At 44.6% G+C, this 26,474-nt stretch overlaps 2 protein-coding genes across 3 annotated transcripts in view; one reads left to right on the top strand and one right to left on the bottom strand.

Moving 5' to 3' along the window:
* The window catches only part of LOC141993118 (actin-binding protein WASF3-like), an 80,598-nt gene extending 55,485 nt beyond the window's left edge, over nucleotides 1–25,113 (top strand). Inside the window, exons 10-11 of one of the 2 annotated variants that reach the window (XM_074962434.1) lie at nucleotides 20,677–20,733; nucleotides 25,099–25,113. The gene's annotated coding sequence lies outside the window, so the exon portion shown is untranslated. Of the gene's footprint in view, nucleotides 1–4,999; nucleotides 6,816–20,676; nucleotides 20,734–25,098 lie in introns of those variants that run through there. The other variant, XM_074962433.1, reaches the window with a different exon arrangement.
* Nucleotides 16,739–26,294, bottom strand: LOC141993119 (G-protein coupled receptor 12-like). Its single transcript, XM_074962435.1, has one exon. The coding sequence runs from the start codon at nucleotides 26,292–26,294 to the stop codon at nucleotides 25,209–25,211; it is 1,086 nt and encodes a 361-aa protein (XP_074818536.1). The 3' UTR covers nucleotides 16,739–25,208.
* Nucleotides 26,295–26,474: the final 180 nt, after the last annotated feature.

The raw sequence follows: 26,474 nt of genomic DNA, 5'->3' as shown, positions 1-26,474 counted from the left end.
TGACTGGAGAACCCAGGACAGAGGAGGATGTGTCACAGGAAGGAAGGGAGGATGAACTATCACTCCATGAAATATGTGGAGAAAATATGGCCAGGCAGATGGAATGCAGCGCACCACAGTGTCCTTGGGAGGCAAAACTGGCACATTAGCTGGTCTAATCTCTTCTCTATTAGTCAGAGTTTGCACAGAGCTCTGAAGATGTAAAGTGCTAATGATTAGTGGATTCTCACCCTTTCCCACACAATGCACCTTTCCTTAAGATGGTCACCCTCTCATGGGTACATCCCCACAACTGGCCTCCCAGAACTGATACTAAACCTCCTTATGGAAACTTTTGGCAGTTAGTTGCATGAGAAATTATTAGAAGGACAGAATTAAAGAGAGAAGATGAAAATACACTTGTCTAATGTAGCAATTTTGTTGCATGTCCCCCCATTTTGTATCTCTCCTTCTTATTTCCCTTCCCTAGGCATGAGACTTTATATTTATTAGGTCCATATCTCGCTTTGGTGATTACAACCATAGTCGCTCCCAGTGGCACTGCAGTTTGTTTCTGGCCTCCTTTGTGTTTGCTGCCCCTCTCTGGTTTCAATGTATTCCAGAAATGTGATAAAGATTGACTTTACCCCCCAAAGAAACACCCGAGAAAGGAAGACATGAAGCAGCTGCAGAGAAGCAGAGGTGCTTGGAGAGTTTTTTTTAAACTTGGTTGGTTAAAAAAAAAATTGGTTTTTGTTGGAAAGTGGTAGCCCAAAACCAGTGCTGGACAAGGCTGCAGTCTGTGGAAAATGTTACTGCTTGAAGTGTGGGAGGTGTTTTAATAGGGAAAAGGATGCACTTCTGTGGACCACTTGGAAGTTCGTCATAGACCGTCCATAAGTCACACGGTATTAGATCAAGGCTACATTTTCAAAAGCGGCTGCTGATTTTGGGTGGCTCTTGGCGGGGTGCCCAGTTTGAGACTGTTCAGCTTCATTTTCAGAAGTACTGAGGATCTGCAACTCACATTGCCTTCAGCTAGAGTTGTGAGCTCTCAGCACCTCTGGAAACCAAGTCTAATATGTTCTCAAGTTGGCCATCCAAAACCTGGGCACTCCCAATGAGTAGCCACTCTTGGAAATTGGGCTATAAATAATGGGGAAGCAAGAATTGAGGGAGTTGAGCAGACAGTACAAAAAAATGTGATTCAGGAAGAAATTCTGTCCATCACCGTGTTAGGAAATGCCTCACTGTCTGGAGGCCCTATCGTGGTTGAACGGTCTCAGTTCCCACTGAAGCTGATGAGCAGTAACTTTTTAGCCTGTAATCCATGCTTGCCTATACCTGACATCCATGCTAGGTACTTTTGGTACAAAGAGAGACACTTTTTCCACAAGACTATTCATAAAAGACCTGGAGTAAAAACAAATTTGACTTTGACTAAGCCCAATGAAGTTACCATGGGTGAAAACTGAGGGCATAAAGATTTCTTCTACAGAATGTGGTCTGGTTGTTCCAGCGAATGACTGGGCATCAGAATTCCGGGGTTTTAATTGTGGCTCTGCCACTGATTCACTGGATACTATTGTAGCTATAGGCAACTCATTTCCCTGTGTCTCAGCTTACCCATCTGGAAAATGGGTCTGATGCTCACCTCTCTGACTGAAGTGTTATGAGGATTAATTAATCAATCAATCTTTGAGATTCTTAGAAGAAAGGTGCTACACAAAGGGCCAAAGTTCTGAAGTGAGAAACACTGCAGTATTAAACTCTACTCTTCCCCCCAGCATATCGAGGGGGGCAAAATCGTTTAATGAAGCCCATCTCTTTCTCTTGACTTTATCGCCTATGCTCTCACAGTGGTGTGATTGCATTTCAGGAGCACTTTACATTGTATTGTTTTACTACTGATTTTTAAAACATCTATATTTTTAATTAACATATTGTTTTTCAAAGTGGAAAAATACTCATGTAAGACCAGGAGATTGTCCAAAGTTTTGTGCTGCTGCTGCTGCTTTGGGAGTGGGTGAGAGCCGGATGAATGAATGTTCAGAGGCAGGTTCCAAAAGAGTGAAATTCACACAAGTTCCTGAGCCCCACTTATGGCCCATGTGTCTTCAAACAGGGCTGAACTGAGAGTGAAGTGGTGCACAGACTGTGAATTTCACCTAGTTCCTGCACTTAGATCCAAGCATAGATTTTGTGCTGGCTCATCTTCAAAGGGGTAAATTTCATCTAGATCTTGTAATGAGATCCAGGCAAACAGACCCCTGAGCTCTTGTGAAACCCAGTTAAGACAATGGGGCTCCGTTTAGGCACAGGGGGTGGATTCCATTTCATTACCAGGCCATTGTAAGTAATTGTCCACAGAGAAAGAATGATGTGATTATAAATATGTAGAGATTAAGTGTCCCCCTTGCTCAGGCAAAACTTCCTAGAGCTTTGGGTGACAGGATGAGACCTGCAATGCCTGACAGAAAGGTCACTGTCATTGGTTCAAGATAGTTTTTCTGAATGTAAGTGACTGAAATCCTTTCCTTGTCATATAATCATGAATAAAGTAGTGTAAGGGGACAAATTAATGATCTGTTATTGCAGCGTGTTGATGAGAGCTGTAATAATGAGACTTACTGGATTCCATCTGTGCTTAACTAGACTGAAATGTTCTTTGCTGCTCCTTCAAAAAGTGTCTTGGCAGCTCCCTCCACATCCTAGTAACTTTTGACCCAGAAACTGACAATTTCAGTGCCTACGGGGAGAAAACTACAGAGTGCTGGCACCAGTTACTACTAACAAGGGTTGATATAAACTGTAGAAAACCAATGGGGAGCAGAGAGAGAGAATCCAATGAAATGACGGCAGGTAAACAATGTGAAGCTTTCAAGGTCATACTTGCAAATGATATGGCTCACACTTCCTCCACCTAGAATGAAACTGACAATGAGCTGCCTACATGTTTGACACCTTTGTTAAACGCAGTGTGATACAGCAGACTGCTTGGGTGGCAGGGAATATACGGAGTAAAAGTTTCCATCCCTTTTTCTTATCATGTCTGCATTTTTATGAAGTTATCCATCTCTGTGAGACTCTCACCAGGGCGGGAGTGGAGAATATGTGCTTAGTATCCATACTCCGCTCACTGTGGGTGAAATTCTTTCCTGTGCAGAAGCCCAGCCCAAGGAATCACTTATATCCCACAAACTGGAGTTTAAGTGAGGCAATAGGTGTTGAGCCCTCCCTTTGCACAGGTGTGAAATCCAGCCTCCCTTCATATTTTCCCCAGGAGCATGGCAATGTGCACTTGGTTACATTTCTGTTTCTTGTTATTTCAGTGCTGGGGTGGGGAGTGTTTGCTGGTGCGTGCATCTTTGGCACAAAGCCTCAGTGTCACTGCAAATAATATCATTGCACTCAGTGATTTTTTTCAGTAGTTATTTCCATATGGAGACGTTTAAGATTTTCATTCCATTCTGGTCAGATTCATCACCAATGCAAACTCTTTATTTGGCTTTGATTGGATATTAAAGTAGCTAAAAACCTTTCCTTGAAACGATTTTTTAGGAGTGCTTTAGACTTCCCCATGTTAATAACCTTTCTCCATTTTTAAGCAGCTTGACATGCCCATGGAGAATTTGGAATGATACACTCACATAGTGCTAGTTTGACGATACTATGAGACTGTTCCCCACTGCTTATTCACAGTATTGAGAGGTTTCACTGTGCTATATATGGCTGCTAGAACTCTTGTTTTATATTCTTTTTCTAGCAAGACATTGGGAAATGCTGCATTAGCAAAATTCATTATTGACACAAGTGCCTTTTATGGAAATTGACATTACATTTCCAAGGAGCCGGGGGGGAGGGATGGTTATATGAAATCATCAGTAACACGCAGGACCAGGAAATGACATCCATGCACATAGCATTGTAGGGTTCTCAGCTAGTGTGGGTCGGGCTGGGAAACTACACACAGAGCCAAGGTAGACCCACACAGTCAGTCTAGATTAACTTTCTGCTTTTGGCTATGCCTACACAGGAGCTCTTCATGCGACCCTTTAAGCAAATAGGAATTTTACCATTTATCTCACTAGTACTGGGCCCATATCACCCACCTTGAGCTCAGCTTGCCAGCCTGAGACTTCCTGTTATTTTTGCTGTGCCCTGGGCCTGTCTCCTTTTGTCCCTGTTAAGCCAGGGTGATGACAGGAACAAACAGAAGCTGGGGGCTGCCAGTTGGCTGCTACACCGAGGCCTGTTGGGGCTGTGAAGAGCACCCGTTGCTATGAAGGTGTCTGCAGTTCTGAGTAGGGTGCTGTGTTGCATTAGAAGAGCTGGAGGGCTACATGTGGCATTTGGGCTCTATTTTGACTGCTCCTCAATCCAGCCATTCAGAGTTAATCCAGTGTAATGCAGGTTGGCTGCAGGGATTGAATCTGGACTCTCTCTATTTACTAGCATAAACCCTTACTGCTTACACAAGAGGACCAAGACTCATAAGCCAAAGTTCATGGTCCAGCCAGTAAGAGTCACACTTTGCTGGTGAGGATTATACCACAGCCCTCAGAAGCACTAAGATTTGTACCTAGGTGGTAAACTTTTCATTTTTGTTTCCAGTGGTTGTTTCCCCACGATTTAACTTTTCCTTCCAGTACAGCTTCCAGGAAAGGGGTGTCTCGGGGGGGCGGGGAAGAACCAGCACTGCAGATGTCAGTGAAACATCAGCTCTCCCCCACACAAAGAGAGCTGTGCCTCACAAACTACAACACCACAATATCAGCCATGATTCCATCTGTTCACTGAACATAGCATTGCTCTAAGCCTTTTTTCTGGTTGTGGCCAACCCAAAGCCCTCCCCATAAACTCTTCCATCTCGGGGTGGGAATCAATTGCAGAGAGGACTGTGCATAGAGACCATTGTGCAGCTGGCGCAGCCACATATGCATATGCTTACAAGCATGTGTTCTGTGCCCCCTGTCCTTTCGCCATGCCCTGTTATGATCCTCCAATATTCCTTTTTCAGCAGCCTTGTGGAGCTTTCTGTCTGCAGACAGTATTTCCAGGGGAGCCAGAACTGAAGCTGCCATCTTCCACCATGTGACTTGCATGGATTTGGGCAGTGGTTTTCTGGCAGGTGTCCATGCACAAGATGAGCCAGAATTCAGTCCATGAAATCAGTCTGGATTTCTACGCAACACATGCAGGTCCCAAATCAAGCCAGTGAATCCATTCACAAATGTTGCTCAGTGCAAACAATTTCTTTCATTATTACTAATCAATGGATTGCGCTTTATGGTAACAAAATCAGAATGATTAAAGGCAAACTGCAAGCTTTTCTTTAAAAAAAAAAAGTGAAAACTCTATTACAGTGTCTTGGCTGCTTAGTGACACACATGGTACATGGGACAACATACAGGCCTGGCTCCGCCCATGTGCTGGTGACATCATTCCCAAACATCACTGTTCCAGTGAGATGGGTGTTCATGCAGAACTATATCCACCCACAGCACTTAATAACGACTCATAATACTGACACGTCACAGGAATAATGCAGTGACCTATGGCAACAAAGGGGTGATGACCATAGGACTAGAGGCTGCTGCTACCCTTCTTTTCACAAGGAAGCCCATTGACTTCAGTCGGGTTATTTGTGTGCCTAAGCACTACTGATGTGAGTACAGTCAGGCAGGATTGGGCCCATCAACTCTTCTGCTTCACGGGACAATCTCTTACTATATGCGTGTACAATGCCTTGCACAGCGGGGCTGTGATCTCAGCTGGGCCTGTTAGCACAGCTGTAACTAAACAATCAGTGAGATTAATCAGCTCCCCTGGGGAGGGGCTGTGTTGTTTATTCTTCTGGTAAAACCAAACGGGGACTGAATAAAAAATCAGTAAGAGCCACCCCAGGACTGGACACTTGGAGGGATACACCAACTCTGGGAGCGAGACTGTATTTCTTACAGGTACACTGCAAAACTTTGGGAAAGAAGGAAAATCTCTGGTAAAGGCCCCAGATCAGTACCGTTCTGTATGTGCAGAGAGGCAAATCCCAAACAAGAGCCTATTAACCAGGCCTCTGTCTTGGCCCTGCTGGGGCACCCATTCCGATCCCCCTCTCCCCCAACCTGCTCTGCGCTGCTCTGGGGTGTTTGAGCTGCCACCAGCCCTTGCAGGGGGAGCACTGGCTCCTGAGTGGAGTGCTTGGGGCTACAGGGAATGACTTGCACGGGGCTTAGTTTCACACTGTAAGGTCACGTTTACATCTGCAATCACTGGCTCTTCATGAATGATTATTTAACACTTATACACAGTCCTCATTTGGGCCAAACTTCAACTGCCGTCGGAGGGAGCTTTCCCTGAGTCAGGGCTGCGTGAAAACAGAGCTCTGATCTGGCCCCTTAGTTACAGTAGCTTGATCGCTAGGTCAGTTATTAAACTACTTCTCTGAATGGTGGATAATGACATATCTCCCAGCTGGTCTGTGTCTCTCCTGGCCACATACCCAGAGATAGCAGAACTGGGAGCATTTCCAGACCACTGGGCTCTGGAGTATAATTCAAGAATCCCTTTTATCCTCTAAGAACTACTACTAAGGGCTAAATTGTCCTAGTATGCTGGGCCCTGCAGAAGGGGGCTGTGCAAAATTGCATTGCCAGAGAGGGAGCCCCTGTAGTCCTCAGCATACCCTGGGACTGGGAGCATCACATGCCCTGTACCTCCTGTGAGAGACAAGCTCCTGGCAGCTAAGAGAGGGGCAGGGAGTCTAGAACAGTGGTTCTCAAAGCCGGTCCGCTGCTTGTTCAGGGAAAGCCCCTGGTGGGCCGGGCTGGTTTGTTTACCTGCCGCGTCCGCAGGGTCGGCCGATTGCAGTTCACCGCTCCAGGCCAATGGGGGCTGCGGGAAGGGCGGCCAGCACATCCCTTGGCCCACACCGCTTCCCACAGCCCCCATTGGCCTGGAGCAGCGAACCGCGCCAGTGGGAGCCGTGATCGGCTGAACCTGTGGACGCGGCAGGTAAACAAACCGGTCCGGCCTGCCAGGGGCTTTCCCTGAACAAGCAGCGGACCGGCTTTGAGAACCACTGACCTAGAATATATTTGGCAGAGCATAAGGACATCCACTGTGGCTGGTCCCTGTGAGGGTGTGCAAAGGCCGGGGGGGGGGGGGCGGGACTTCTCTTTGCCCTTCCCATGTCTTGTGCATCCGTGTACACAATGTGTTCCTTCATGTTTGTTTAGCTTTGCCAGAGGAAGCTCAGTGAGCAGGTGTGAGTTGTAGCCATGCTGATTATAAAATGTGACTGCAGATTTTCCATCACAAGCAAGATGCTTCCCTTTTGTTCCGTAAGAGTGGTTCTGGGTGTGATATCGGCAAGTAAAGCAATGGGATGGCAGCAAGTAAGGGACGTATTACACACCAGACCAGTCTGTGAGGAAGGCCTCATCTAACTTTAACCACACAATTGGAACACTGTTTCCGCATACATTGCGTTATTGGGACATCCAATAGACTGAGCAAAATGGGAGATCCAGCACAATTACGTTGGTGTCTCGTAGGCTCACATAATGGTTTTTACTTTTTAAAACTTAAGTATTATTTTTTTAAAACTGAATTTCCGTTTGGTAAAAGTGATTAACAGGAGAAAGAAAAAAGAAAAGGAGTACTTGTGGCACCTTAGAGACTAACCAGTTAAGTACTCCTTTTCTTTTTTCTTTTTACGAATACAGACTAACACGGCTGTTACTCTGAAACCTAACAGGAGAAAGTTATCTCCACCTTGTGAGTTTGCACATGCTTCAAGATATGTCTTGATTACTGATTTGCATTATTATATAGTTGACATAAAAGAGATGTTCACTGTCTAAGGGGGTCTTTTAACTATGTGCACTTAGTCAATAGCTCAGTACGTGTTGCTGCTTCTCTCTATCTACTGTACATAGTTACTGAATGTAAGCAAGTGTATTTTTCCCAGTGTTGTGAGTTCTACCTCTCTTGATGCTATCAAAGAAAGGTATGAACTATATGGTTGCAAAATGAATTTTCTTCTGTACAATCTACAGAGAAAAACTGTAAAGATTTGAAAACTGCTTGTAACTACATTTGTTAAAAAATGTTGTACAACATAATCCCAGACTGTTGACACTTTATGCATGTGGTAATAAAAAGAAAATAAAGATTTTAAGAGGTTTATGGTTTGTGTGTCTGGGGCTATCTATGGTTTTCACATTCTTGGGTTCTTTCTGGTTGGAAAGAGATTTAAGAGTGTGTTTATTTCTGTTAAAAATGGATGGATTAACATCCCTAGTGTTTTAAGTCCTCTGTATCCACAGAAAAGGTATGGAATGGGGAGCAAAAAGACATAATATCACCTTACCCCTTAAATAGAGGAACCCCTTTTAAAATATAGCTCTCTTTCCATATTCATTCCGTCCTCAGCCTCTCTGCTGAGAGTAACAATGAGGTTGCCAATTGGTTCCAGTTCTGGTGGCATTTTAGCAATATTGACATTTGTCCACAAGGAGATATACCAACTCATTCTGCAGTCATCAAATAGCCTTCAGGTGACAGTTAGACTGTGGTCACTGCCACCCTGATCTGGAATCGCAGCAACAACCTAAAAGCAAAGTGTTCCATAGTCAAACACTTTTATTATGGAAAATAATGTGGTAGCATTGTTGAGGTTTGGATCACATCAACAGAATTAGGCAGAAAGTAGTTTTGCAAAAAGTTTTGAAATGTCAAAGTTGGTTTCATTTCTAAGTGTTCAAAGTGGAACCATTTTTTTCACACCATTTTTGATAGAAATATTGAAAAAATAGTATCAAAATGATTATTGATACTTTTTGTTCAGCCCATTTTGGAGTAAATGGGATATTTAGATAGCCACTCAGATAATGGTTTTGATAATATTTTGAATCAAAATATAAAAGCAAAGGCATGGCATTTTTATTTTTATTTTTTTTGCAAAAAAGTTGAAAATGTCAACAATTTTGCAAAAAAAACCCCCAAAACAGAGAGGACATTTTTTAAAATGAAAAAAACCTTCTTGTCCTTAGCATTTTGACCAGCATATTAATTGGAGGATCAGACTAACCAATGGCTGAATTATGTTGAAGGCTCCCTAAGCAGAGCTGTGTTGAAGTGAAACATTTTGCAAAGATTTCCCAGAGTTGTCAATAGGCCTGATTTTGCTCCTCTCTGATGTGCATATGGAGTAACTCCATTGAAGTCAGTGGAGTTACACTAGTGTCTCTCTGGTGTCCAGGAAGTGAGAGGAGAATCTAGCCCAGTGTGTCAAGAATAATATACTGCTCTTTGCTGCCTTTGTCTTCCATTGGAATTCCTTAGACATCTCTTGACAGTGATGCACATCTCTTCAAGTTAAAAGCACAATCTGCGCACATGCTCACGGTCAGTGAATTTGCAAGTGAGGTGTACTACAACCATCACTGGCATGATCCTTACATTGGAATCATGTGCCATTAATGTTTCATGCTGAACAAATAATCCTCAAACCAGGCTCATCTCCCCAAGGTGAGGATATAAACCACAGAGGACCAAATTCACCCCTGATGTAACTGAATTGACCTTGCTGGAGTTGCAGCAGGGATGAATTTGGCTTGTTATCTAAAAGAGACCTAGCTGGAATTTGACACTCGTCTTAATTTGACCAAGCAGCTCAGATTGTGATTATTGGCACCTAAAGGAATAAACCTGGATTAAGTTATGTGTTGGTGTAGAGCAGGATGAGTCATGAAACACACAGAGCAACTCACTTCAGGCCTTTCAGGAACTCCTCAGCCTGTTAAAGCGAGGGAACAGTGAATGAATGGGAAAACCATATCTATTTTATACTTGCCCATGCTGTCTTGTAACCGCACAGGCTCTGAACAGAGCCCATTCATCTACTGCCCTCATTAAGGACCAAGAAAAAAGAAACTGAATAAAGTAGTGAGGAAGGCCAGCTTTCCTGTTTGTATGAATGTGTGACGGGGCGTGTGGGGTGTATGCAGCACATTCCTAGCCAGAATGGTATCTGAATAATACACAAATAGCACCTTCTGCTTTGCAAAAAGATTGGGACCTATCTTTTAGCGCCCTCCTCCTATCAGCCCAGACTTCACTCTTGCTAAATCCATTCACTGGATGGCTTAACTCGGAGCTCTCTCGAGGAACCCGGGGAAGCAGTGTCCAGCAGGATTAGCTGTTTTATTTTAAGCCTCATTAACAAACAAATCAAAACCTTGCATCCTCCTCTCTCAAAGTCTGTGCAGGCCCCTCCCCAGATGTGTCCCTCCCACCAGTAACTTCAGTAACCAAACTTTCCTGGCTCTTACCTCAGAGCCTCCACACAGTCTCCCCTCTGCCCTTTTGGTTTCTGGAGCAATTCCTCTCTGCAGCAGCTCCAGTAGCTGCCCATTGGGAGCACAGCCCCATGCCCCTCAGCTTTGTAGAGGCAGTTCTCACGCCAGTTCCTGCTGCCCTCTCTTCGTAAGGATCAGCTACCGAAGTTCCAGCTCTTTCTCAGGTGCAGTGCCAGCCAGCTGCAGACCTCTGACCCCCGAGGAATGGTATCCCTTGTACCTTCACATCCTGCTGCTGCTTTTTTGACTGCTACAATATAAAAGGATCAAGCTCTATTTATTTATGCTGAGTCACCTTGTCATGACACAATTGGAATCATAGAAACTGGGGTGGGAAAAGACCTCATATATTTCATCCATCCTGGGGCCAATTATCCTTTCATTCTCCATTGCTTTGCCTGTTCTAGTTTTAAGCATCTCAAACACTTGGGCTTCTACCTGTTCCCTTGGATAACAGTCGAAAAGCAAACCCATTTGCAGTTTTTTCCTGCTGTCTGGCCAAATTATTAATTTTCTTCCCATAACTTCCTAATAAACTCCTGTGCATCATCCCATGTATTCCTCTCCCTCCTTGGTGTTTTCCTTCCCACTTAGGACATGTCTACACTGCAGTTAGACACCCGCGGCTGGCCTGTGCCAGCTGATTTGGGCTCGGCATAAGAGGTTCTTTAATTGCAGTGTCGACGTTCAGGCTTGGGCTGCAGCTTGAACTCTGAGACCCTCCTACCTCACAGGATCCTAGATCCCGGGCTCCAGCCTGAGCCCGAATGTCTACACTGCGATTAAACAGCCCCTTAGCCTGAGTCCCGTGAGCCTGAGTCAGCTGGCATGGGCCAACCACGGGTTTTTAATTACAGTGTAGACATACCCTTAGTAGCCAAATGAAATAGATTTGGCTCAGAACATAACATAAGAATGACCATACTGAGTCAGACCAAAGGTCCATCTAGCCCAGTATCCTGTCTTCCAACAGTGGCCAGTGCCAGATGGTATGAACAGAACAGGTAATCATCAAGTGATCCATCTTCTGTCACCTATTCCCAGCTTCTGACAAACAGAGACTAGGAATACCATCCCTGACCATCCTGGCTAATAGCCATTGATGGACCTATCCTTCATGAATTTATCTAGTTCTTTTTTGAACTCTGTTATAGTCTTGGCCTTCACAACATCCTCTGGCAAGGAGTTCCACAGGTTGACTATGCATTGTGTGAAAAAATACTTCCTTTTGTTTGTTTTAAACCTGCTGCCTATTAATTTCACTTGGTGATCCCTAGTTCTTGTGTTATGAGAAGGAGTAAATAACACTTCCTTATTTACTTTCTCCAAACCAGTCATGATTTTATAGACCTCTATCATATCCCCCCTTAGTCGCCTCTTTTCCAAGCTGAAAAGTCCCAGTTTTATTAATCTCTCCTCATATGGCAGGCGTTCCATACCCCTAATCATTTTTGTTGCCCTTTTCTGAACCTTTTCCAAGTCCAATATATCTTTTTTGAGATGAGGCGACCACATCTGCACGCAGTATTCAAGATGTGGGTGACAATGGATTTATATAGAGGCAATATGATATTTTCTGTCTTATTATCTCTCCCTTTCTTAATTATTCCCAGCATTCTGTTAGCTTTTTTGACTGCCCATGCACATTGAGTGGATCTTTTCAGAGAACTATCCAAAATGACTCCATGATCTCTTTCTTGAGTGGTAACAGATAATTTATACCCCATAATTTTATATGTATAGTTGGGATTATGTTTTCCAATGTGCATTACTTTGCATTTAATCTCGATTTGTAAATCAGTCGTTTTATCATTTGGTTGCTCCCCTCTGAATTCCGTCCTCTTTGCAGATCATCCCTTTCTTCCACTGAGTAGGCAGAGAAAACTCAAGACTAGCAAAATGATGCTTAGATACCACGGTGATGGGCACCTTAGAAATCAGAGGTCCTAATACTAGGACCTTGCAAAGAGCAGAACACACCACTATGAATATCCACCATGCCAATCTAAGAAAGCATCTTTAGCACTCAGAAACCATGGAGATGGATGCTATAGAAATGTGAAGGTTAAAGCAAATCAAATGGCTTAATGGAAGACAGCCTGCTAACATTCTCTGCCACCTGCCACCACCTTTCAGAAACCCACCAAAGTTGCATAGCAATAGCGTATATGATTAGATTCTCTCAGGTACCTGGCAATAGGCATCATAACTCCCACACCTCCACAAATGAATGCACATCATGCAAAGCTGGTGTTAATGTGCCCTGTAATCAGACTCCAATCCCACAAGCCAGCTCTTCCCAGTCACAGTAAGAATAATCTGCACAGGCATGTTGTAACCTCAGTCACTGGGAATTTCTTAAAGCAGTGGTTCTCAAACTTTTTTTTTTTGCGGACCACTTGAAAATTGCTGAGGGTCTCGGCGGACCACTTAATGATCTTTTCAAATGTTGTTTGTACCATTAGCTAACTATTGTAAAGCGCTTTGGATAAAAGCACTATATATATAAAAAAATAAACTTTTTTTTGTTCTACACATAAAAGCACACAAGTCATATTTTCATATCAGTAGTCTTACCTTTCTAATGCGATGGAGGTGCCCTCTCTCCCCCGCCGCGGCAGCCCCCACGCTGGGGCTAGGATGGAGAGGTGTCTCTCCCCCGCCGCGGCAGCCCCCACACTGGGGCTAGGAAGGAGAGGTGTCTCTCCCCTGCCGCGGCAGCCCCCGAGCTGGGGCTAGGAAGGAGAGGTGTCTCTCCCCCACCGCGGCAGCCCCCGAGCTGGGGCTGGGAAGGAGGGGGAGGGTCTCTCCCCTGCACAGCAGCCCCTGAGCTGAGGCTGGGGAGGAGGGCCGTCTCTCCCTGGCAGCCGCAGCCCTGGAGCTGGGGAAAGTCGCCTCTTTCTCTGGCCGCCACAGACCTGCACATCCCAAATTTCCCCCACCCCCTCTTCTCAGCGCACTGCCCCCTCCCACCTACCCCCTGTTCCCCCCAAGGCCACCACCTCACCTTACATGTGAGTCTTCTCCAGGGTCCAGGCACCTAATTAGTGGAGCCACGCCTGCCATGCCATGCCTCAATTGCTGTGACAGCACACAGAGCAACAGGTGGTTCTCTCAGGTAAGCAGGTCCTATAATATAGGTGGCTTTAAATATTGCAAGGAGTACCCTGCTGTGTACTCACTGCATAACAAGCATTTCCCAGCGTGTGCCCAGGTCAGACTTTCCCCTCCTAGTAGTTACACCCACTCCATGCAGTGAAGCTAATGAACAGGTCTTTTCCTCTTCATTATTCCTTTCCACTATCAAGATTTCAAACACACACAGATTGGCTCTCAGTTGAACCTATGATATCGATTAATATCCTAGTCCAGTACTGCCAACCTCAGACATTCAAAAACCATTCCCAAAATCATGAGATTGACTTAAAAATCATGAGGGGTTTTTTTTAATATATTGGGTTCTTTTACTTACTTTCTGTGTGCACTTGAGTGACATTTTTGAGCTTTTCTCCATAATGCTGAGGGCTAGAAACTTGCTTTTTTTCTAATGGAAGCTGAGATTCTCACGCAATCTCTTGAATCCACAAACTGGTGCTTTCAGTAAAACCCTTATTCCCAGACTCAGAATAAAATTATGAGAGTTGGCAACACTGTCAGATTTATGACATTTTACACATTAAGTCTTGCTTAATGCAAAGTTCAATGTATATCTTTGTCCAGCAGCCATGCCCCCTCAGATTGGGATCTCCACTGAAGATGGGTCCTGGAAGATATTTTGCTAGAAGACCTCCCAGTAATGATTGGTCCTAGTGATGTGATTAAATGTAGGGTGCTCTTCCCTCTGACTCAGTAGTAAACCAGCACTGCAGAGGAGGGGTTAGGCAACACTGCAGCAAGTGTCTTTACAACAGAGCCTGACCATTTGTGAACACTGAAAATCTCAGGGTCCTTGTACCAAGAACAGAGGTGTTAGCCCCAGTGATCAACCTAAAGTCCAGCTTGAGTTATTATCACTCTCTCTCTCTCGCTGGTATTTTAAGCACTACCTATTACCCTGGGCCAAGATTAAAAAAGAGAGAGAGAGAGAGAGACAAAGGCTAGGCACCTAAAAAAATGGCCAGTTATACAAAAGTGCTGAGCTCCCAGCCCTCAATGAGAAATTTTTAAGTACCCAGCACTTTTGAAAATCTCACTACTTGCTTAGGTGCCTAAATGGGAGCTTTGGGTAGCTGAGCTCTGGCCCTAGGAGCCTAATTTTGAAATCTAACCCTAGGAGCCTAATTTTAGCCTCCCATTTTTGAAAAATCTTGGCCTTGATATCTAAGCATCTTCCAAAATCCCCCTGTGCTTTCAAATGCATGAGGCATTCTTCTTCACTTTTTGTCCTGGGTGCCCATTGTTGCACACTATGAAACAGCTGCTGCTCTCCATTCTAGAGGTGGTGGCATCACTCCACCAGAAACCAGAAGACTGAGCTAGAGGAATGGGCACTATGGGCCTGGGCAACAGGAGCAGCTGCAGATCAGAAGAAGGAGAGCTGGCTTTGACACAGGGAGGAACACCCTGCTGGATCTGGTGGTGAGCTAACCTGGAGATAGGCTTCCCAGTGCAGCAGATGACTTGATGACTTCCTTTGGAGTTGAACAACGTTCATAGGCCTAAGCCACCCAGATCCATGCTGAGCTGGCTTGGAACTTCCCCAAAGTCCTGAGAGGCTGGAATCCAGATAAGGTTTTGGTTTGGGCCCATTGGGCTTCATTTCAGTTTGCTTTTAACATGTTATTAGTTTTGCTTTTCCTATGTGAATTCACTGCTGGAGAAACTCAGTGACTTGACAGCTCTGCAGGCTGAAATGCTCGATTCACCCCCTAATAGGTACAGCTCCAGGAATAACAGTGCAATGGCATTCGATTCCTCCCCATGCCCCCACATCCCTGACCTATCTGTCTGATCCCTGCCCTGGATGGATCACTTCTAGGGAGGAAAGTCTAGTCCCATTTCTGTGCCCATTTAATTGTTTGGTTATGTTAAAAAAGGACTACCCCTAGGACTTACATTAAAGACACTGCCATATTTTGGACTATTACTATGGAATACTGTTGTGTTTGTTATATGGAGTTTCCTCTTTGGGGAGCCTGACAAGATAGATAGATAGATAGATAGATAGATGATGTCATGTGGATATATAGAGTCTGATTTTCAAAGGTGCTGAACATGCTCAGCTCCAGTTAAAGTCAATGGGAGTAGTGGATGCTCAGTATCTCTGAAAATCAGGCCCATAGTGCCCAATCTGGCAACCCTTACTCATTGACTGGAGTCCCAGCATTTCTCAAATGCAGCTACCAGGAGCTTTTCTTGAGGCCACAGGCTTCTGGGTGGTGATTGGTGGGAGGGAAGGGAAACAACGGCCCCTCCTCCAAGGCCACCAGCAAGGGTGGGGCCCTGCCCCCCTCTGGAGCCAGAAACACCGGAGGAGCAGGCAGTCAGTGCGAATTCCCAACCTTCCTGAGGCTGGTGGAACTTGGGCTTCTGGCTTCAGCCCTGGGGTGGTGGGTTCTGGTCTCCAGCCACAGAGCTTCGGCCCAGACCCACTGACCCCCACTGCCTCCCCCAGTCCATTGGCACTAGTCCCACTGCCTCCTCTTCACCCTGGCCCATGCTGCCTCACTACCCACCTCCCCATCCAGGACTTAATTTGTCCCCCAGCTTGCTAGGGCTTTGTAAATTTGCTGTGAAATGTGATATTTGTGTGTTTGTTAATATCACTTTTCACTGCCTCCCAGCTAGCTAGCAAGTCTGCTTCTGTGAAAAATGATACTAACAAGTATACAAATATCACTTTTCATAGCAGCAGACTTACTAGTTAGCAAGTCTTAAAAAAGCAACCAGAAAATCAAATGAAACAACAACAAAAGACAAGAACATGCAAAGCTCCTCATTTGTGTTTCTATTCTGTTTAGGTCCAGTAAAGTATAGAGACAACTGTACATTATTTGTATTATTGAGTTTAAAAACAAAACAAAAAACCCTTACATAAATAAATGACAATAATTTGGATGTGTCTATGTGCATATTTATTTGTTTTTCCTAAAGCTAATTAAGTATTTTAGGGAAAATTGTCAGAGCAGCCACCAGCAAGAATTGTTGTGACTAGACATAGAGATTTCAGTGAGACTCCTCATGTAGGTAAGTCTCCAACTTGGGTGAGTAAAGTTTGCAGAACCAGGCCAGTAGGTCGTCTGAAAGCCACCAGCTCAACTCACATAGGTCACTGAACAGCTGTTTTAAATACCATGTTATACAAGTGATCTTTTCTGGATTCATTTATCTGGAATAAAAACACAGACACAAACAAAATGGCACATACCTGGGACAAGAGCCCAGATCTTAAATTGTTTTAATTTTGATTTTTTTTTTCCATTTTGGATATTCTCTTGACAAATCACTTTAACATTTTTATTTACAGTAATAAAAATAAATTACTCTTAACAGAGGCATGTATAATATACACACTAGAGATACAGTGCAATAACAGCATTGATTTATTGTCACTTGTTCATAAAGTGCATTGCAGGGGCTTTATTTAATCATAACTGAATGGGAGTGATACATTTTCCTTTGCAATCAATTTACCCATTCAGATTAAAAGGATAACGAAAACAGTTACATAAAAATAATTTGCTGTCCTGATTGTTCTGATTTTTTCCTACTTCCCAGAATAATAAGTAAAATAGTTCTGAGACAATGTACGTAGGTCCGATCCCACAAGACCCTCTGTATATGATATTTCCCTTGACTTCTCTGCACGCAAAAGGCTTGCGTTATTGGGGTCCTAGATCGGTGAAATGACTTTGTTCCTTCAAAAGGCTACCCTTTTGTTCACTACTTTCACCAGCATTATACAGAGAGCCAGCACAAGAGCTATGCACCAGCCAGGTCCCAGCAAAGCATTTAGGTACATACTTAAGTCCACGTTCCTATTCAGCAAAGCACTTCAAGCACACGCTTAACTTTTAGCACATAGTTAGGAATGGGCTGCAAATTGGGGTATTAGTCCTTCTGAGGGCTTCAGTGGGCCCCCTTAGCTGTGTATAGACCCCCTGCTTGCCCTCTGTCCAGGGATGAATTTCATCCACAGAGCCTGAACCTAAATGCACTCACACCATTCCCCCTGACTCCAAAGGGTGCAGGTTCAAGCCCAAAGGGCCCACTTGCGTGACATGCCAAGAACCCCCTTACAAGATGCTGAATGCCCTTAACCCCCTCCTGAAGCCAACGGAATCTGAGGGCAACTCAGCACCTTGCAGGATGAGGCCAAAGCCCAGGATCTCGAGCGATGCCCCTGTCTTCAAAAACAATGTGACTCAGTCATATGTTTAGAGCTACATTCTTCCCCAAATCTGTGCCTTTCCCATTGATGTCAGTGGCAGCTGCCGGTGCAAATTTGAGAGCAGAATTTGAATTTGGATCATTGACTTTTAGCTGGGGTTGTGCATGTGCTTCCAAAGGAAAATTTGGCCTTAAGGGCACAAACTGTCCAAAATATATTAAATACCACAGGCCAGATTCTGCTTTCAGTTACATAGTGGCTTAAATCCATTCTCTTCAGGAGAGACTCCAGATTTTCACTGGTGTAGCAGAGCAGAATCTGGCCTGTATTTCTTAAATCTGGCTGAGCTCATCAATTTATCTTTAAAGGCTAGATGCACCTTCTGGTTCATAAACAAATCTCGTCTGACACTGCAGTAACCCTCAGCATAGAGCTGTTGCTAAAGCCTTATAGTCAGAAACCGGTCCCTCCGAGTTACAGGTGATCTCTATACACAGTGCAATTTATTCCGCTATGAGCCTGATTCTGATCTCATGTTGGTGTAAATCAGGAGTAGTGCCACTGACATTAGCTAGTTTACACCAGTGTAAAACTGTTGTAGTGGAGAGGTGAAACAGGCCCCAGGTGCTATGCTGCATAAACTTTAAATCTAACATCTCCTTTGCCCATAAGTGTCTGCATTCGCTTGCAGATTTGTTCATTAGTGAAACTGTGCATTGGGATAAGAACTTTTTCTTAGACAACCCAGATGTCTTATCCCCTTGATCCTGCAATAAAATCATAACACTGTGTTTGTGACTTCAGAGTCTATTGATATGATAATGTGCTGTCAGACATTCAGCCTCCTGACCACTGTAGGATACACAGATTGTGAAGGGGAAAACCTTTGTCTCAAAAACAATTATACTTGATATGGAGCAGAATTTATTAAGGCACCCGTTATTCTTCTTAACCTACCCAGCTGGTGAAAAAGCTGATCTCCTGCCTGATATTTAGCATGTAGCTTCACTTTAGCATTTCTCAGTGGACCACAACAACACTTTTCATATTGTTTTTCCAGTTCTAGACTACAGCAGTTGCAGCCAGAGATGGTTGATTTTTGGAAAATACTGCTAGCAGTATTTGGTTTTGCAAAACCCATGGTCAGTTTGGATCCAGAGCCCATTTTATCCACATCCCCAGAGGTCTGGGATAAAAAGGTGTTAGAACAATGGTTCTGGATTGCCTTCTCTAGTTATAGACTGCTCCATCTCTCTGCATCATTCACTGTACAGCATTTCATAAAGTTTTCAACAGGAATTGCCTCTCTTCTCTAGGGTCACAGGAACAAAAACCAAGGCAACTACATTAGCTATTTTGTAAGAGGCAATTAAGCCTTTATCATGATGATTCAAATGAAATTGTAAGAACATCCCAACACCGCCACCCCACCAAGAGAAAAAGACTGGCTTTAACGAGAAGAATTAGAGGCAAATACCGTACGCAGCATACAATTATTCCTGACAGTTAAAGATGTATTTTGTATGCCATTAATTATTACTATACATTGATACAATTTAAGTAATTATGAAGATCAAAGGCTTACTGTCAAGTAGATTTAGACCCCAAAATTAAGTTTTTGTTAAAAAAAAAAGAAGAGGAACTTTCTAACAATGTGAACAGTAATGTTTTCATTATTTTTATTCTAAATTCAATGAAAGCTATTTGTTTGGGATGTAAAAATTGTCACTGTTTTGATTGAGACCCCAAAGGTCGTAACATTCCTGCTAGTGAAGTGAAATTGGTTAGACAGAAAGTGAAAGTGACAACTACAGTTCCACTGACCAAACTGAGAGTAGGGGGAAGTAAACAAAAAATAGAATATTTTTTAAAAAAATTGTAAAAGTCAACAATCTAAGGTATTGTTAGTAACACTGATAAAGGCATATTTTTAAATATATGGGACCAGATCCATTAAGTTCAATGCAGGTGCCCCAGGAATTAATGTGGCTTGTGACAGTGTCCCATTTATCTGTGCTCCCAAGCTTTTCAAATACTGTGTGTATCTAAGGAATGTTTCCCCTTCCCCTTTCCTTCACTTCCACCTTCCACCCTCCCCCCACAACCTACCTACCTACCTATCTCTCAAAAAAACCAACAAAGAGCAACTTAATAAGTGATTCTTACAACTGTGCTGCTGGCTATCAAACATGTGGTAGGAAAGAAAAGGGCAAACAAGACACCCTGAAAAAACTAAAAAACAGGTTCATGTTTCTCTGGTCACTCTGAAAGAACACTGGGGTGGGTTTTGGTGTGTTAAATATTTTGTGCAATTGCTTAAGGCCAAATTCTTCACTCGCTTGCACTGGTGTAAATCTGGGCTAATTCCACTGAAGTCACCAGGAGTTTTACTGGTGTAACTAAGATCAGGATCTGGCTCGTCATAGTCAGTCAAAAGCCTTTTGCCTGCATGTGAGAACCTTGCTTTTCCAAGGGGGAGCAATGACTGTGGATTAAGTGTGTCTCAGCTAAAGACACTGGGGCCAGATCCTCTCTGCCACTTGCAGTGGTGAAAGGAGAGGAAGCTGGCTGGAACTGGCTGGGGCGACAAAGGGAGGATCAATCCAGATGGCACTTGATCTGCAAGGAGACTATGTCCCTTTGGGATTTGCCATAGTGATGATGATAAGTGACGGGAGGAGCAATAGCTCCACATGAGGCAACCATGAGGCTGGTGCTGGGGAAGTGGCTGCTCGATGTGGCATGCTACCCATACACACGGAGCAAAACTCCATGGTAAAATGCTACACAGGTTACTGCTGATCTGAGCAGTGTTGACTCCCCACACTGAAAGATTTCATCCGTGCAGAGGGGAGCTATATGCAGCAGCAAGGGGATGGAGGAAATAGGTCCAGGGCATAGAACCTGGCTATAGGGGAGGCATGTCCCTGATTGTGAATGTTGCCCATGATTTCCTACCTACACTTAGGTTTGCTGGCATTGTTCTTTTTCCTATTCCAAAAGGCAGCCGGCTCTGCCCCAGAGATGGACATGGGGGCTCCTGCTCATCAGCGATCTTTGGTAGGTAAGTCACCCCATTCCAGGAGGGAATGAGGAGAGGTCATTTTCACCAATTGTTTAAATGAGGCATGGTTCATCTGTCGAAAACTGAATTAGTTCACTCTAAACAAGGTGGTAACCTAAACAACAGTCAAACAAAATCCATGTGCTACTGAATAAGGTGGGAAAGAAGAAGCAAGGATTTGGTCCTCTGGAGAAATCAAAACTTTCCTGATATTAATCATTTGACCTTAATAGATATAGCTCTGCATTATGTTCTCTCTGATATGCAAAGTGTTACTATATGTTAGTGGATAAATAACCTTGACTACGTACTGAGCAGTCCCTCCAAAGTAAGCCAGATCTTCATATGTCATGAATCAGTTTAGCTGTTCTGAAGTCAAAGGATTTATGCCAGTTTGCACCAACTGAGGATCTGCCCTTTATACTGTTATCTACTGGTATCCTTTATTAATATGACAATAATTAAAGCAGAGCTCGCTTCTCAATACCTCAGCACTTCAAATAGCTTGTGTCAGTTTTGGTTTCTTTATTGGACTAAATCCAACAGGAGGATCCTTGCCAATAAGCAATGGCCCAGATTCCCCAGGGCACTCCAGTTGCTTTGTGCAACTCCCATAATGCAAAGCAGCTGTAAATTTGGCTCAGCAGACTATTTAAACTGTGTTTACAGCTGCTTGGCATCATTAGAGTGCTACAAAGCATCCACTGATAAATCAGGCCCTATCTATCTTATATTCCTCTTCCACCAGACATTTTACACTGGTGTAACTCTACCGACTTCAGCGGACTTTTTCTGATTTACACCAGTGTGAGAATGAACAGAATCATGCCCAGTGTTTTGTAGCAACGCATTCCATGGACTCAGCTTTGAAAGACAATAGAACATCACTGTGTTATCATTGTGCATACAACTTTACTAACTTGGTAAATATTTCCAATAATTAACCTAGCTTTCCTTAATAAATATTGACAAAGAGTGCTGCAGTGTAGAGCTGGTCAAAATATTTAGTTTAAAACTTTTTCCAACAAAAATGGACTATTTCCATACTGCAAATTTTTGAAGAAATCTTCTGATATTTCCACAACTCAATGAAAAACAAACTTGGAAGGGGGACTTCAGGTTTTTTTCCCTTTCTATCCTCCTTTTTCCAGTCCTTCCCTCATTTTTTCATTTTTCCAGTGATAAAGGCGGGGTCAGGGAGGGAGAAAGGAAAAGGGGAGCGAAAAGGAAAAACAAAACAAACACCCCCCCCAACCTGATCTTTTTAATTCAGAAATTGAAAAATATAAATTTGAAAACTTCAATTTTTCTGTGAATTTTCAAATGAAGAGTTTTAGAAATTCTTCATGAAACATACTTAGCACTTTTTGAACATCTCTTGTTGCTTCTCTGAGACAACCACAAGGAAAGAACTAGATTAAAATGTTTATCCAAAACACCTGGGTCCAAATTTACCTCTGGTGTAGTTTCATTGGGCCAGATCCTGATACCCTTATTTTAAAGGAATTCCACAGTGAATTCCATTCACCTATTCCATAATTAGCACCACCGGAGCAGGGTAAGATACTATTTAATGTGAGCACCTGAATTTAGCCAAGTGATTTCAATGGATAGAAATAGATTTGGCCAGGTAACAGTATTTTAGAGGACATGCTCATATAATCTCTGACTTTTACATGGCGGTTTACAATCAGTAACTTCCTCCTTTTGTCTAATTACATCCCAATGTAACACTCCTCCTCTGAGTGTCTGACATTGAGGGCCACAAAAAAACTCATTATTTTGCTTTGATTGCTATGCACCTATGTCATATTTAATCTACAGATCCCTGGAAAGCGAGTAAATTTCATTCACATCATTAAATTTCATTCACACCATTAAACTCCTTATGAGGAAAATTCTGAAATCAAAACCTTTGATAAAAGGAAATCAACTGAAAATCCAAGAAAATGTAAGATGTTCATTTTAACTGTGTGCCTAGAGTGAATGTTTAAATGCTACATTTGATTTAAAAATACAAAATGAGCTGCCCAGAGAAACACAAATACCTGCCCTGTAGATCAAATCGTATAAAAACATTATTTTGAAATGTTTTTAATTAACTCTGCATTGAGTCTTCACATTTAGGAACTGCAGGAGGTTGTCTGCAACCATGGAAACAGAATAATAAATAAATGAACAGCAAAAACGTTAAATAAAATTGTAAAAATATTGACTAGAATTTGTGCATGTTGTACGTTGCTCCTCATAAAAAACGTGAAAAGCTGGGACACCTTTAGGAGTGAGAAAAAAAGTCCAGGCCCAAAGCACACATTTGAGATTCACAGTTTTGTCATGTGCAGTGAGCTTTGCTGAGCTAGAAAGAGACCTTCATTGCACAGTTCTATAGATAAACGATTGGTTCACCTGCATTCAGACATAAAATTTGGACACTTTGTCCTTCATGGAACTATAATATTTACATGCGATATTCTCTCTTTTGTTGTTGGTCTTTTTATATAATATAAACCTAAGCCAGGTTTGCAACTGATGCTGCAGGGATAGGCTATTGTTTGAAAGAAGGATCTTTCTGACGTTTGTAGCACAGATTCCTTTCTAAGGGAGAGCAACACATTTGGAGCATCGACATCACAGGTCACACTGCAAAGCAATTTCCTTGCAGGGCACTGAGAGAATAGGTGGTAAGACAAACCCCCCACCCAAGAGGCAACCCTGGACATTTCACCTATAGAACAGAGTCCCCGTCTGTCTCTGAAGGTTTATTCTGTTTTTAAAGGAATGCACTATTCCACTTCTTGGCCAAAATACAGCACAAGACGAAGGACACTTCATCGTTTTCTCACTAACACCACAAAGCACATGATAGAGTAGAGGAGCGTGAGGCTAGCGTAGCTTCTCTGTGGAAGCAAGTTAATCTAGTAGTTTCGGGAACAAGACGTGTGATGATGTAGGCTTCCCTTTAGAAGAACCAACCTCGTTCAGAATATCAGTCTTTGGATCATACCCCCCCTCCCCACACCCAGTATGCGAGATCAGCATGCTATATTAACAATACCGCTAAAGACAGTGTGTTATACCTGCACTGAAATAAGTGAAAGATTAACCTAGGTTCCGATGTCAAGAAAACCTCATCTCTGACTTTCTTCCACCGCTTTCATCACCCTGGCAGGGGGATTAACTAGATAACCTAAAAGGTCCTTTCCTCCCATCTTCAGATTTGATGATGCACCGTGAGCATATTTTTCAGCAAGGAGTTCTCTTTACTCTCACATTGTAATAAAAAATAATAATCATACCTTAAAGTGCCTTTCATCCTGCAGGTTCTCAAAGTGCTTCACAAACAAAGGAGATATAAATATACAGGCATCACTTCACCCACCACTGAAATGCAGCCTCCTCTGAGGTGCAATGCAGCAGCTGAACAGCACATAGCAACACTACACAATTGTTTAGGACAGCAGGTGAAGGGGAATGGACCTCATTTGTTCCTGACTCAGGATCGTACTTCCTTTCCCCCCGCTTAAAGAGGCCAATGTAAATCTTTGACTTCCATGTGCTTTTTTACAAAAATAAACATAAAATCGTAAGACAGGCCACTTGTCCTCCTACCACTTCTCACGGAGCTGTCCAGACCTCGTGGTGCTAAACCGGTCTGGCATGAAAAATATTGGCAGGTTACCGCATCTCACAATGTCCCTTTTATTATTGCATAGCAGAGCAAAACCTGATTATAGTTAAAAAAAATCACCACCACCACCAAAACCCTCTACCCCACCTTTCAGGCAGTGAAGCCCCTTGGATATGGTCATTTTTTAACCATTCCAAACAAACCCAAACTAACGGCAAGCAAATATTGTACACGTTTTTCTAGATCTAGCCCTGAGCCCTCAGCATCAGATCTGTGCTGGGCTCTAAACAGCAGGGCACTATCTTATTCTCTTCCCACGTCCCAGGCCTGACTTCCCCCCCGCACTTGACAGGATTTTGACTTGGGGCGACCCCCAGTGACTTCAGTGGGGTTACTCCTGGTGTGGGGCCAAGGGAGAGTTGGCCCGCGGTCTCTCCCCTTTCCTCACCGGGGACCTTCCCAACGGCCTGCCCCTCGCTGGGAGGCTTGAAATAAGTAAAGAGTTGCCCTGGGCCCTTGAACATTTTCGGGCCACAGGTTTGGCAAACGTGCTGCTCCCCCTTTCCATTACACCGAGATGAGAAAAAAGCATCAGGCGCTGATCTTTTTTTTTTTTTTTTTTGGTCTTTTGTTGTTGTTTTTAAATCAAAAATAAATAAAATATGTAGGAAAATAAGCATTTTTTAAAGGAGACCACTCTTATTTTTGTTTTCTCGTTGACATCTTTTTCCAGGGAAGGAGACGCGCGTCGGTCTGGGATTCCTCCTGCTGGTGGTAACACATCATAACGCCGCGGAGGAGGAGAGCCTGAAACCATTTGACAATCCGGGCGGCCAACCACCCTTATACATCACTGGATGTCCTGGGCCTGGAGGAGAAGGTGGAAGGGATGCACCCGCAGCAGGCCAGCCACAGGGACTTCTGGATGTCCGGGTTTCTGAAGGCATAAATGACCGGGTTGATGAGCGAGTTGCAAGTGGCGGGCAGGGCCAGGGAGTAGGTGTAGACGGCGGGGTAGCTGGAATCCGCCACCAGCGAGTAGATGGCGAACGGGATCCAGCAGAGGGCGAAGGTGCCCAGGATGAAGGAGAGGGTGGAGAGCCCCTTGCGGGTGGAGGTGACCTGCGCCGTGGCGATGAACTGGTGCTGCACGGCGATCTGCTGCGCGTGCCGGAAGGCGATCTTGCAGATCTGCAGGTAGAGCTGCAGCATCAGGGCGAAGAGGAGCAGGAACGTGACCGCCAGCACCGCCGCGTTGTCCTTGGTCACCGGCCGCAGCACGCTGCAGGTGGCCTGGTCCCGCAGGCAGTTCCAGCCCAGCAGGGGCAGCAGCCCCACGCCCAGGCAGAGCAGCCACATGAGCAGCAGCATGGCGCAGGTGAAGGTCAGCGTGCGCTCCGTGTGGTAGGTGAGCGCGTTGTACAGCGACAGGTAGCGGTCGATGGTGATGGCCAGCAGGCTGCAGACCGAGGCGGAGAAGGCGGTCAGCAGCAGCCCGGCCGCGCTCAGCGCCACGGCCGCGTTGGGCGGCTGCAGCAGGTACTGCACGGTGAAATTGACCACCAGCCCCAGGCCGGCCAGCAGGTCGGCCAGCGCCAGGCTGCCGATGAGCAGGAACATGGGGGCCCGCAGGCTGGGCGTGTAGAAGAGCACGGCCAGCACCAGCGCGTTCTCGCAGGCCACCGCCGTGCCCGTGGCGCACAGGGCGATGTCCCAGGGGCTGACCGCTCCGCCTCCGCCGCCTCCTCCTCCTCCTCCTCCCGCCGCCGCCGCCGCCGCCGTGACCGGCTCCGAGGCAGAGGAGTTGGACGGCCAGATGCTGCTGCTGCTGGGGAAGGGCCTGGAGGAGGCATTGAGCAGGACCAGGAGCTGCTGCTGCCGCAGCTGCTCCTCCATGGCGGCCGCAGCTGCTGCGGGGTTGTGGAGCATCGCTAGAGAGGAGGCACAAGGGACACACAGAGAGAGGAGACAAGGGTGAAAGCAGCATCGAAAGAGCCTGGACTATCCACCCCTGAGCCCGGGGCCGCCCGCAAGAGACACGACAAGACCCGCTGTCCCAGCCTGGTCCCCAGTATCCCCAGTGCCGGTTGCAATGGGGACTGATCGGAC

This window comes from Natator depressus, chromosome 9 (genome assembly GCF_965152275.1).
Source record: "Natator depressus isolate rNatDep1 chromosome 9, rNatDep2.hap1, whole genome shotgun sequence".
NCBI lineage: Eukaryota > Metazoa > Chordata > Testudines > Cheloniidae > Natator > Natator depressus.
Note: the sequence above shows the minus strand (reverse complement) of the source record. Positions and strands in the feature narration are given on the sequence as shown.

Excerpts from the sequence above, each read along its gene's own strand:
- LOC141993119 (XM_074962435.1), bottom strand. The coding sequence starts at position 26,294 with ATGCTCCACAACCCCGCAGCAGCTGCGGCCGCCATGGAGGAGCAGCTG.